Below are 14,147 nucleotides of genomic sequence, written 5' to 3' on the forward strand. Positions count from 1 at the left end.
CAGGGCTTTTGTTTGTTGATTACTGATTCAATTTCTTTGGTAGTCATCAGTCTGTTCAGTGTTTCTGTTTCTTCTTGGTTCAGACTTGGTAGAGTGTATGCTTCTAGAAATTTATCCATTTCTTCCAGATTGTCAAATATGTTGGCATATAGTTGCGTGTAGTATTTTCTTACAATTTTCTGTATTTCTGTTGTATATGTTGTCACTTCTCCTCTTTCATTTCTGATTTTATTAATTTGGATCATCGCTGTCTTTTTCTTGGTGAGTCTGGCTAAGGGTTTGTCGATTTTGTTTATCTTTTCAAAAAAACAAGTCTTGGTTTCATTGATCTTTTGTATTTTTTTTTTTTTTAGTCTCTATTTCATTTATTTCTGCTCTGGTCTTTATTATTTCCTTCCTTGTATTCCCTTTAGACTTGTTTTGCTGTTCTTTCTCCAGTTCCCTTAGGTGTTAAGATAGTTTGTTGATATGAGATTGTTCTTGTTTCTTTAGATAGGCCTGCATTGCTATGAATTTTCCTCTTAGGACTGCTTTTGCTGCATCCCATAGATTTTTTTTTTTGAGTTGTTGTGTTTTCATTGTCATTTGTCTTTAGATAGCTTTTGATTTCCTCCTTGATCTCAGTTTTGACCCACTCGCTCTTAAGTAGCATGTTATTCAGCCTCCATGTATTTGTGTGTTTTCCAGGTTTCTTCTTATAATTGATTTCTAGTTTCATAGCATTGTGGTCAGAGAAGATGTTTGATATGATTTCAATCTTCTTAAATTTATTGAGACTGGTTTTGTGGCCTAACATGTAGTCTATCTTGGAAAATGTTCCACTTGCACTTGAGAAGAATGTATATTCTGTTGCTTTGGGGTGAAATGCTCTGAAAATACTGATTAAATCCAGCTGGCCTAAAGTGTCATTTAAGGCCACTGTTTCTGTGTTGATTTTCTGTCTGGAGGATCTGTCCATTGGTGACAACGGGGTGTTGAACTCCCCTACTATGATAGTGTTACTGTTAATCTCTTTCTTTATGTCTGTCAAAATCTGTTTTATATATTTAGGAGCTCCTATGTTGGGTGCATAGATGTTTACTAGAGGTATGTCCTCTTGTTGAATCATTCCCTTTATTATTATGTGTCCTTCTTTGTCTTTTATTGTATTTTATTTAAAGTCTATTTTGTCTGAAATAAGTATTGCTACTGTAGCTTTTTTTCTCACTTTCATTTGCGTGAAATATCTTATTCCATCCCTTTACTTTCAATCTGTGTGTGACTTTTGACCTGAGATGAGTCTCTTGTAAACAGCATATGCATAGGTCCTGTTTTCTTAACGTAGCCACTCTATGTCTTTGGAGCATTTAGCCTGTTCACATTTAAAGTGATTATTGATAGGTGCGTATTTATTGCCATTTTGTTATTTGTATTTCTGATCTTCCTGGGTTAGCTTGTTTTCTCCTTTCTTCTGTTTAAAAAAGCCCTTTTAACATTTCCTGCAATGCTGGTTTGGTGGTAATGAATTCCTTAAGCTTATTCTTTTCTGAGAAGCTTTTTATCTCTCCTTCAGTTTTAAGTGATAGCCATGCTGGGTAGAGCAATCTTGGTTGTAGGCCTTTGTTTTTTATCACTTTGAATATTTCCTGCCACTCCCTTCTGGCCTGCAGAGTTTCTGTAGAAAAATCAGCTGTAGTTTTATAAGAGGAGTTCCTTTGTATGTAACCTGCTGTCTTTCTCTTGCTTCTTTTAGGATTCTGTCTTTGTCTTTAAACTTTGCCATTTTAACTATGATGTGTGTTGGTGTGGACCTGTTTGGGTTCAGCTTGTTTGGAACTCTGCACTTCCTGGACTTGTATGTAGATTTCCTTCACCAGAGTAGGGAAGTTTTCTGTCATTATTTCTTCAAATACATTCTTGATCCCTTGCTTCTTCTCTTCTCCTGCTGGTATTCCTATGATGCGAATGTTGTTGAGCTTGATGTTGTCCCACAGGTCTCTTAAACTATTTTCATTGTTTTTTATTCTTTTATATTTTTGTTTTTTCAACTGGGTAATTTCTGCTATTTTGTCTTCTAAATCACTGATCTGATCCTCTACTTCATCTAATCTACTGGTTATTCCTTCGAGTGTGTTCTTCATTTCAATTATTGTATTCTTTAGTTCTAACTGGTTGTTTTTTATGATTTCTCTATCCTTCTTTATGTCCTCCCTAAGTTCCTTAAACATTTTTATCATCAGTGTTCTAAACTCTGTCTCTGAAAGGTTGGATACCTCTGTTTCATTTAGTTCCATTTCTAGAGGTTTCTTCTGATCTTTTACGTGGGACTTTTTTTGTTTTTTCATTCTGGCTGTCGCTCTGTGATTGCTTCGATGTATAGAAAAAGAAAAAAAGAAGAAAAAAGGGGGCACCTCACTGCCCTCTTTAATCTGCAGACCACTTGCTTAGCAATAGAGAGACTCTGGGCGACTCAGCACCAGCTGTTGGGGGGAAGGGCTCAACGCCAGCCTCCCTCTCAGGCTTCCAGTGAGCTTCCCGCAAGTAGCTGCTGTGTGCTCTGGAACCGTGCTCACCACCAAAAATCCTCACAGCTTGTTGCGGGCTGTCTGCTGCTGCAAAAAACCCTCTGTGGCCTGCGGAGGTAGGTGTCAGGCACCAGGGGCTCAGGGTGTCCCTGGCAACACATCTCTAGGTGGGCGGGCAGGCCCTCAAGGCACCACAGGATGTGGTCAGTGGCTCCTACCAAGTCAGAGCAGCATGCACTCCTGCATCGGCAACCAGCCCTCACAAACTCGCCAGGAAAGCCCCGGCCGGATCACGCAGGCTCACAGCTCATGTCCCAACACTCCCAGGAAAACTCCCAGTCTCAGCCTGTCTTAATCAGCTGCTCTCAGATCAGGCCGAGCAACCTGACAGCCAATTGCCACCCTGGGAACTCTGCACACGCAATGCAGAGAGCGGGGACCCAAGGCGATTGGAGCACTCCCGCGATCAATAAGCAGCCTGTTGGAGCCTGAGCAGTCCCACCAGGTGTTTCCCTGGCTACGCAGCACACGTAGTGCGGAGGGTGGGGATCCAAGGCCGCATGCACATGCACACACACTCACTCCTGCGCCAATCCCACCAGACCGGATGCAGTCCCAGACCTGAGCCTCTGTGGGAGGGCCCGACCCTGAAAAAATGGTGCCCTCCTGTGCACCACTCATGTGCAAGCTCCACACCAGGGGAACAATGGCCCCAAAACCTCCAGCTCCCACACCAAAGGGCCTCAGTTCAGTCCTTCCCACAGGCTCCTGGGCCCCGCTCACAAAGCCACTCCCTCCACCAGGAACCGGGTGAGTGCTCACCAGTGAGCAAGTCGGTTTACTAGCTCCACTGGTTCTCCAGCCGCCCTCAGCCTCACCGAGTTGAGCAAAGAGAGTCCTCACTAATTTCTACTGCCAGCTATCGTAGAACTCCTCTTCCCAGCAACATAACTCTGGGCTGGTGAGCGCAGTGTGGGGCCAGAGGGTCTCTCCTCCAGCCAGAGAAGCCTCCCCACCGCTGAGGTGTTCCTCATGGGGTTCGCCCTCTCTTGTCTTCACCCCTCCTACCAGACTCGACGTGGCTTCTTCTTTAAGTTCTTCATTTAGAGGTTCTGTTCATGTAGTGTTCAGGGGATTTCTGAGGTTGAATATTGTATACGTTATTTGTAATTTTGGTGTGATTCTGGGTGGCAGTTGGCACTGCATCTGTCTATTCCGCCATCTTACCAGAAGTCCCTATTTTTATTTTTATATGAAGTGTAGTTGACATACAATATTATATTATTTCAGTTATACAACATTTAAATACTTTGTGAAATGATCATGGTAAGTCTAGTAATCATCTGTCACCATACAAAGTTATAATGTCTGTTGGCCTTCTGTATGTCGTCTTTGGAAAAATGTCTATTCGGGTTCTCTGCCTATTTTTTTAATCGGATGTTTTTTTTTTATATTGATTTATATGGGTTCTTTATATATTTTGCATATTAACCCCTTATTGGATATATTTCATTTACAAATTATCTTCTCCCATTCAGTAGGTAGTCTTTTTGTTTTGATGACGGTTTCCTTCACTGTGCAAAAAGCTTTTTAGTTTAATATAGTCCCATTTATTATTTCTTTTGTTGACCTTCCCTAGGGAGACAGATCCAAAAAAATATTGCTAAGAGCAATATCAAAGAGTTTCTTGCCTGTGCTTTTCTTCTAGGAGTTTTATGGTTTCAGGTTTCACATTTAAATCTTTAATCCATTGTAAGTTTGTTATTGTATATGGTGTAAAAAGGTGGTCCAATTTCTTATTTTTGTATGCACCTGTCCAGTTTTCCCAACACCATTTATTGATGAAACTATGTTTTTCCCATTGTATATTCTTGACTTCTTTGTCATAGATTAATTGATCATATAAACAATATAAGCATGGGTTTATTTCTAGGCTCTCTCTTCTGTTCCATTGATCTATGTTTCTATGTTGTGCCAGTACCATACTGTTTTGATTACTATAGCTTTGTAGTATCAGCAAGTGTGATACTTCCAGCTTTGTTCTTCTTTCTCAAGATTGCTTTGGCTATTCAGGGTCTTCTATGGTTTTATACAAATTTTTGGATTATTAGTTCTACTTCTGTGACAAATCCCATTGGTATTTTGATAGGGATTGCATTTAATCTGTAAATTGCTTTGGGCAGTATGGAAATTTTAATGATACTAATTCTTCCAATCCATGAACATGATATATCTTTCCATTTATTTGTGGTGTCTTCAATTTCTTTCATCAGTATCATAACTTTTAGAGTACAGGTTTTTCACTCCTTAGTTAAATTTATTCCTAGGTATTTTATTCTTTCTGATACAATTGTAAAGAGGATTATTTTCATAATTTCTCTTTCTGATAGTTTATTACTAGTGTATAGGAATGCAACAGATTTTTGTATATTAATTTTGTATTCTGCAACTTTACTGAATTCATTTATTAGTTACAATAGTTTTTGGTTACATGTTTACTGTTTTTTATATGTAGTATCATGTCATCTACAAATAGTGACAATTTTACTTCTTCCTTTCCAAATTAGATGCCTTTTATTTATTTTCTTGTATGATAGCTGTAGCTAGGACTTCCAATTCTGTGTTGAATAAAAGTGGCAAGAGTTGACATGCTTGCCTTGTTCCTGATTTTAGAGGAAAAGCTTTCAGCTTTTCACCATGGAGTATGATGTTAGCTGTGTGTTTGTCACATATGGCCTTTATTATCATGAGGTATAGTCCCTCTATGCACACTTTGTTGAGAATATTTATCATAAATGGATGTTGAATTTTTCAAATGCTTTTTCTGCATTTATTGAAATGATCATAAGATTTTTGTCCTTTGTTTTGTTAATGTGGTGTATCACATTAATTGATTTGTGGATATTAAACCATCCTTGCATCATTGGAATATCCCACTTGATCATAATTTATGATCCTCTTAATGTATTTTTGAATTAGGTTTGCTAATATTTTCTTGAGGATTTTTGCATCTACGTTCATCAGGGATATTGGCCTATAATTCTTTGAAGTGTCTGTCTCATTTTGGTATCAGGGTAATGTTGGCCTCATAAAATATACTTAGAAATATTCCTTTCTCTTCATATTTTTTGAATAGTTTGAGAAGGATAGGTATTGACTCTTCTTTAAATGTTTGGTAGAAATCACCTGTGATGCTGTCTGGTCCTGAGCTTTTGTTTGTTGGGAGTTTTTTTTATTATTGATTCAATTTTATTAATAGGAACCAGTCTGTTCAAATCTTATATTTCCTCCTGAGTCAGCCTTGGAAGATAGTGTTTTTAGAAATTTATCCATTTATTCTAGATTGTTCAATTTGTTGGCATATAATATTTGTAGTTATCTCATGATCCTTTGTATTTCTGCAGTGTCAGTTGTAACTTCTCTTTAATTTCTGATTTTATTTATCTGAACCCTCTGTTTTCTTGATGACTCTTGACTAAAGGTTTATCAATTTTGTTAATCTATTCAAAGAACCAATTCTTGGTTTCTTTAATCTTTTTCATTTATTGTTTTTTAGTAGTCTCTTATTTTATTTACTTCCACTCTGATTTTTTATTATTTCCTTCCTTCTTTTAACTTTGGGTTTCATTTGTTCTTTTTCTAATCCCTTTAGGCATAGCTGATCTGTTCTTCTATATCATCTAATCTGTGGTTGATTCCTTTGTGTATTTTTTTCATTTCAGTTTATTGTATTCTTTCTCTCTGATTGGTAACTTTCTTATATTTTCTCTCTTTGTTGAAGTTCTCACTGTGTTTGTCCAGTTTTCTCTCAAGTTCAGTGAACAACTTTATGACCATTACTTTGAACTCTATCAGGTAGATTGCTTATCTCCATTTCATTTAGTTCTTTTCTGAAGTTTTATCATGTTCTCTGGTTTGAAGCCTATTCTTCTGTCTCCTTATTTTGCCTAATTCTCTGTGTTTGTTTCTATGTATTAAGTAGATATGTCTTTCAGTCTTGAAGAGGTGGCCTTATGTAGGTTACATCCTGTGGGACCCAGCGGCACAATCTCCTCTGGCCACCAGAGCCAGGTGCCCCAGGGGTGTCCCCTGTGTGGGTGTCCCCTTCTGTTGTGGCAGGTAGTGATTGCTGCTTGTGTGCTGGGTGGGCGATGCTGTGTTTCCTCCCACCAAATGACTGGCGGCATAGCCTGGTTGTGGTATCAGGACATGTGGGGTTTTCATTAGAGTGTGTCCACTGGCTTTAGGAGGTTAGAGGGGGAATTCTAAAATGATATCTGCTAGTACCAGCATCAACACGACAGAACTAGATAACAGAAATGGCTGCCATCAGTGTTTCAGACCTTGGGGAGAGTCCCTGCTACCTCCTGCCTCTCTGGGGAGCATTCCAAGATTAGTAAGGGAGTCCCCTTCACCTATGGTCTATGTCTTTTCCATCTGGTGTTTTCTAGCTTGTTTTCAGTTTCAGTAAATCTGTGCATGAGCCCTTTAGGAGCAGAATTTCCTTTCACTGTAGTTCTATAGTTTTCCTGGATATAGTCCCCGTTGGTTTTCAAAGCTAGGTGTTTTGGGGGCTCATCTCTTCCTATGCAGGAGATATAAGGCTTGGGATGCCTAATGTGGAACTGGAATTCCTCACTCCTCAAGGAAAAGTTCTGTACCTTTGAGATCCGTCTCACTGTGGAGCATAGTAGCTGGAGTGTGATTTTTTTTTTCCCCTCCTTAGGGGAACCATATCTCTCTTACCCTTTTCAATGCTTTGTCTTGTTGTGGAGGTTGTGTTCATCCAGTTTCTATCTTGAACCCCCTCAGGACTTCAACCTTGAACCCCCTCAGGACTTCAACTCTAGTGGTTAGCTGTCTTATTTATCTCTATAACATGTTCAGAAAAATAGATAGCCTGTAATTGGATTAAATCACCTATTAACAATAAACAACTCAACCTCAACTGGACAAATGGCCTGAGAAGTCTTTTTATAATATTTACCTCCTGATCATTCTGGAATAGAACTGACCCTCTTGAAATTTACTCAAGGTTATTTTCAATGATTCTAAAGAAAACATTTTAAAATTTTTTCTGCAAACACTTGTTTTAATTAAGAGTATGTAGTTATCTTTTTCTTTACCTGGCTCTAAGTATATAAGTAATATTGCCAACATTTTGTTTGAAACATTATCATGAATCTGATTGACCTTCACCCTTCTGCTAATTTTCACTGTATCACATTCTGTGCTATTCTGTCAGTTCTCCCTGTTTTAGGACAATTCTAAAAAAATAAGTGCAATATTCTTATTTTCAGAGTCAAGGAAAACCAGCGCCAAATGGTAGCTGTGTTTCACCCAGCCACACTCCACCACAGTCCAGTGCTGCCCCACCCCCAAAACCAGCCTGGAGCCCCCTCAGTTCACAAAGTTCTGCCACATGGGAAGGAGCCAATAATTTGGTGAGAGAGACTATTGATTCTAAATAAATTTAAACTTGGGAGAAAGTCATGAATTGAATACACCTTACATGTGTTTTCCTAGGATGAGGAGGAAGAGGAGCCTTGTGTGATCTGTCATGAGAATCTCTCTCCAGAAAACCTCTCAGTTTTGCCTTGTGCTCACAAATTCCATTCTCAGGTAAACTTATCTTTTTAACATTTTATCATTAATCCACTAAGCAAGATTCATACTGCCTTACTTGAAATCATATATGCATGTATCATTTTCCACTGCTGTGCCATGAGTTCCTTATAATGCTGGGCTTCTGGGTACCACACAGAAATCTTTATACCTGTCTCCCCATACCTAGCCATGGATCGCATTGTACTTTTTCAGATCTCCATACACATTTCAGGAGAAGGGCACAACAGTGGCATTTAAATGGTAGAGAGTAGGCAGTTTCCCTGAATATACCTGGGAGAAATAGTGATTGACATGGCAGTTCATTGTCAGTTTAGCAACAGTGCCACTGCACCTTGATGTGCTACAAATAACACAGTGTCTTCTGTCCACACCTCATGATGGCCCCCTACCATTATAAGGAATTAGACTAACAGTAGTCTGTCCTGGCTCCCATAGTTGCTTTTGAAGATGCTCAGGCTTGAGTTTTGATGTTAGAAAAATGTGAGGCTGGCATATCTTTTGTTGATTCTTGGCATTTGTATAGATTAACTCCTAGTATTGCTGCTGTGCAGGTGCTTTTGATATATAATTTATCCAAGTCTTCTGTTGCAGAGATGTAATCTGACACAGGAAAAGATAATCTTACACAAGAAAAGCTTTTCAGGGCAGTGAAAAATAACCAGCTCATTCAAGCCATATCTGTAAAACATTATTTCAAATATATGTGTTAGATGCTACAGAATTATATTTTGTATCTGCACAGAATAGCCAGTCCCAAAAGATCTCCAGGATAGATACTTAGCCACCTTACTTTCCCATTTGAAGTTTTGAAAGTCTAATCCATTTAGAAAATAAATATTTCACAAAATGTATTTTATTCTTTGCCATTACCCATTGAATAGAGAGCAGGTAATTCATTCAGTTCACTTTTTAGGGTTAGAATTAATAGGCTTCATATATAGTGCCTATTGTTAATTCTCTCTTCCTTAATCTTGCTCTCTGTTATTCATACAGGTAAAAATGATTTGTTTTTGGAGAGCCAGTATTCAAGCAAATGACTTAACACATAGTTCACATCCAAAGAGTACTACCATTGTCACCGAAGGAAAAGCAATATGAAAAGTATATCCACCATCTATGGGTTTTAACTTCAGAGCACCATAGTACTTGATACAAGGTCTTGGTGACTTTTGTATGTTTAGTTATGACTTTCTGGATTATACATGAGAACAATATGTAATAAAATAAACTAGAGGAAAAATATAGCAGGTTTCCTCAACCTCCTTGTTAGCTTCCTAACAAGGAAGCTAGTCATCCTAAAAATTGGGTTTAGGGAAAGGATTCTAGGAGAACAAACTAGCAGAAAGGTATTGTGCTGTTACCAGCTGTATCACTCAGCAAGCCATACATAGTGAAGGTGCTGTGACTGCAGCAGTTGGCTTGGCAGTCCAACAGGTAAGGCTTTAAGACTCACTGATAGACATATTGGTTGGCAACCCTGATATGTAGGTTAACAGCTGCCTGTGCTAGGCTAACTCTTGAGAGGCTGACATGAATCTTTTTGCTCCTTAGTGCATTAGACCTTGGTTAATGCAGCAGGGGACATGCCCAACCTGCAGGCTCCATGTTTTGCTACCAGAAGAATTTCCTGGTCACCCCAGCCGGCACTTGCCCAAGATCTGATCCAGGGGGTGACTATGTGAAGGAAGTTTTCAGACTCTAATTTAGTTCTGCCTTTTGTTATGAGCTTACTGTGTGAGTGGTGTGAAGCAGTACACTTCAGTATTGTGCGAAAAAAGCAAGCTAGTCTCATCAAAGCTGCAGCCAAAGAGGACAGGACAATCTTCAGGACTGTGAACTGAACTGAAAGGGTTTAATAAAGAGAGAATGTTAAAGGTTGCATCATATTGCCCTTATCTTCGTAGGTATTTTCTTTCAGCATAAACATGATAATTGTTAGTATATATCTTAGGATGTCTTTTCTTGTGTTTTTTCCTTCTTATTCCAATCATTCTTCACTTGCCCCCATTATACTACATTTCAGCTTCCTGAAATAAATTTAAGCAAGAAAAAAAAAGTGGAATATTAAACAAGTAGGAGAATTCCAGTGATTATAGTGTTTCTTTTAACTTTTAAAACTGCTTACAAAAAAATGATTATTTAAGTTTTATCTCTATTTTCCCCATTCTTTTCTATTTTCTAAAATATGTACCCATGAAGACATTATGAGCTACTTTAGGGTGGGGACCATACAGTGGTGTGTTGGACCTGGCTTGTCATAGCTTGTGAGAGATGGTTGTTCAAGTTTCAGGAATTTTTTAAGCCAGTTATCAAGTTGTTGGTAGCTTGAAATCAGCTGTAGTGGGAGCATTTTGCCCCATAGAAATTGGTAAATGCTCTAATTAAATGCTTTACTTCCCTTGAAGAGCCGGTTGCTAAACATTTCCTAGCACACCACTGGGACCACATCTGATCCTTCTTTGTGCTCCCAGTGTCTTGCCCAATAGGTGCAGCATAAATATTCCCAGAATCAGAAATAAGGAAGTACAAGAAAAGGCATTAATATGCAAATGAAGTCACTTGCTGTGTTAAATAATTGAGATCTTATGTTAATTTGTAAACTTGCTCTCTGGGCCTTAATCTTTTATACTTTGGAGAGCCTTTTTTTTTTCTGCCTTAAGTTTCTAATTTCACTTTTTGATGCTGGGGGTTGTGAGGACTCTTTGTGTGTAGTTGCTTTTTGTGACAAAGTTGATGGCCACTGAGCTAAGTTGCATATCTAAAGTTTGTCCCTGAGAGCTGTCATTCCTAGAAGTCAAAAACCTATTTTGAAAAGTATTGTGTAAATGCTGTAAGTGTTGTACATGTCACTAGTTACAAACTTTTAAAAATTCAGTTACCTTGTAAGACAAATGTTACTTGGTTCATATTTCTTTCCATAATTAATAAAATTGAAACTGTGAATAAGTGTTTCCTGACTTGGCAACTATTTATGTGTATATTTCAGTGTAAATGTATGTTGAAGTTACTTGAAATCACTATTTAAAACTGGTATTTCTGTAATTGTGTGCTAAATGTTTTCTTCTATAATGAGAATATACTGGAAAATGTGAAGGAAATAACCAAAATTGAAGGCAGTCATCTAGACACATAAAATGCCAAGAATGTATCGGAATTGCAAAATTCAGAACTTACAGGGCCTTTAATATAAAGTTTTCTTGTCTAATACCTCAAGGTCATTGTCATATAGCAAATTACCTTGTAAAACAAATGTTTCTTAGTTTATGTTTAAACTTAAATTTCACTTTGATGTGGGAAAGAATAAATGTGTCTTAATTGAACACCTATTTTATCTGTGTATATCAGTTTAAATGTATCCTGAAACTACATTAAACCTCTGTTTCAATTTAATTGTGCTTAAATTTTTTTCTTCTGTTATGAGAAAGGATAAGAAAATATCTAAGAAGCAGCCAGTTTACAAAACATCTAGATTTGGAAAATGCTAAGGATGTCTTGGAATCACAGAACCTCAGAACCTGTAGGGTTCTTAATGCCCCTCTAGTCTGTCCCTTCAATTTACAGGTATATCTTGCCCAAGGTGTGTGGCTAAGTGGTGCCTGAGGCAGTCCTAATTCCTGAGCAACCTGACATTCAGGCACAGGCTTTCTCCACATACTCAGGCTGCAAGATTGTATTAGTGCTGACCTGCTATTCTTGACTTTAAGGATGGGGCCAGAGGACTTAATACAATACCTGACATATGTAGTATATATGTAGTAGTATGTAGTGTACCATGCACTTGAAACTCATGTTCAGTTCTGTCGATGCTGAAGGTAATGTTTTTTTTTTCTTTTTGAGGTATAATTTAATAATAAAAACAACTGTAGTAATCTTTCTACTGTAAACAATCATCACTGTTCATTCCTCTGAGTATGGGGATCCAGAATACCATCCTGCCCAGAAGCTGCAATATTTACATCAAAAACACCTGTAAACACCTAGTAATATCACTGCAGCTGCTGTTAGAAGATACACCCTGTGACGTTTTCCATCTTATTGTGCGTGTGTAACATTTTCCAGCTTTTACAGGACACCTTCACATGTGTTTGTTACTTCATTTGATCCACTGAAAACTCAGAAGTGGATACTATCCTTATTTTACAGATGATAAAACTGAGGCTCAAGTAAGAGGGAAATACTTTGACTGAGGTCATAGCTACACAGTAACGTTCTGGGATTTGGATGCAGACCTCCAGTCCCTTAGCTGGTGTTCTTTTCCAGTACTTCACAGCTGCATCCCCATTTTGGATTGACTTCGTGTACACAAAAAATATAGCTTTTTATTTCTTTTAAATAATATTGTTCAAAATAAGAAAATGAAATAGATGGTAAACCTACTGATTGTTTTGGACTACGAACATGGTATTGAGTGTATGAAAATATATAATATTGGTAGGATGTGGTAAGCAAAGTTTGACTGACTTGTCTCATGTCTTGGTTTGCTTGGAATGGTTCCAGTTCATGCCTGTTGTGTTGACATAATTATTAATAGTGCCCCTTTCGTTCTCAACAGTGTCCTGGTCTGGACGATGAATTACATCTTATGATTAATTCAGGGAAGGTAGGCTTTTTTTTTTTTTTAGCCAATTCAAATTTAGCAGAAATCCTCTGCATTTATAAAATGCTCCTGGAATACCTTATCACACAGCTTCTTGGGTAAGAATCCTAGGACTACAGTAGCTCAGGACTGCTCTGGTTTGTAGCCAGATAAAAAATAAGTGAATGCAATTTGTTGTAAAGATATATGATTTCTGATTTTCTTGAGTAGGCGGTTCTCAGAGATAATGGACTCTTGTTCTTAAGTATGGATCCTGGGTCACATTATACTTACACAATGTGTGTATTAAATGTTTATTTCAAAACATTCTTTTCGGATTACATGTGTCACTATCTTCTTTCAGTTCTCTCTGTTCAAATGTGACCTCAGCATAGCTTTCCTTGATTGATGAAATAGACATGTTCCCTACCACATATACCATTTTCCTCTTGTTATCTGAAATTCAGTTGTTTTCTTGTTTATTATCTTTCTTGCAATATAAGATTCATAAGAGCAAAAATTATGTCTGTCTAATTTACCCTTGTCTATCCGTTGCCTAAAACATTATCTGACACAAAGTAGGTATTCAATAAATACATGCTGAGTAAATGGGCCTTGTGCACCAAGTAGAATTTACATAAGAGGACAGAGTAGCCATTCTAGGCAAGGGCAATGGCTTGAAAAACAAGTGCTCCTTAACGAGTTCTTTCTAATCATGGTCTGTATATGGCTTTCTCCTGTCTACATGGAAATTTCAGTAATACCTGGGATAATTATAATATCTCTGATGGATAGTGCAAATGATAGAGCTTGCCACTGTTATCATAATCCCAAGTCAGCTTGTAGCAAGTGAGCCTTTTCCTGGGTCTGCCAATTTTCCCTGAACACATAGAATAAAACTTGTCAAAAAAGACTTGGTTGGGTCCCTAGAAATAAAATTTTCCAAGTCATATACAAAAGTGTTAGACTTTCAAAATGATTGACTCATGTTTCAGGATTTTCATGAACAAAAGAGAAAGACTAAAAGTTATGATGAAGAATGAAAATGAAACCAAGGTATAATTTATTAAGGTTTATGAAAACTTTCTTTCAAATTGTTTTGACAGTTTACTTAGATTTCTTCCCAACTACTGCTTGACAGGTAGCTATCTGTCAATCTTCTCTTCTTGACCAGGCCTTAGTAAACAAGATCCCACAAAATTGCCAAAAAAGCCACTGAAGAAATTACATACCTGAGAGCTTTTTATTCACCGTCAACACCAATACTGCTCAGTCTATTCCCTCACCTAGTCTATTTGGGTTAGCATGAGTCTGCATTTCTTCCCTTGAGATAGGACTCAGACAGGATCATCTTCTCACTTAGTGCTCCGAACAGTTAAAGCTCAGCAAAGGTTCTAGAATAGTAAGGGGCAGCCACCACAGAGTGAGGCTACACACCA

The 14,147-nt window shown here is 37.9% G+C and overlaps 1 protein-coding gene across 1 annotated transcript in view; it reads left to right on the forward strand.

Moving 5' to 3' along the window:
• DZIP3 (DAZ interacting zinc finger protein 3) overlaps positions 1-11,522 on the forward strand; it is a 126,023-nt gene extending 114,501 nt beyond the window's left edge. The window contains exons 30-32 of the mRNA XM_019651165.1: positions 7,805-7,948; positions 8,031-8,126; positions 9,684-11,522. Of these exons, the coding sequence (XP_019506710.1) occupies positions 7,805-7,948; positions 8,031-8,126; positions 9,684-9,794 (351 nt within the window). The 3' untranslated portion in view covers positions 9,795-11,522. The remainder of the gene's footprint in view (positions 1-7,804; positions 7,949-8,030; positions 8,127-9,683) is intronic.
• Positions 11,523-14,147: the final 2,625 nt, after the last annotated feature.

The sequence above is a fragment of the Hipposideros armiger genome, unplaced genomic scaffold (assembly GCF_001890085.2).
Source record: "Hipposideros armiger isolate ML-2016 unplaced genomic scaffold, ASM189008v1 scaffold_154, whole genome shotgun sequence".
NCBI lineage: Eukaryota > Metazoa > Chordata > Mammalia > Chiroptera > Hipposideridae > Hipposideros > Hipposideros armiger.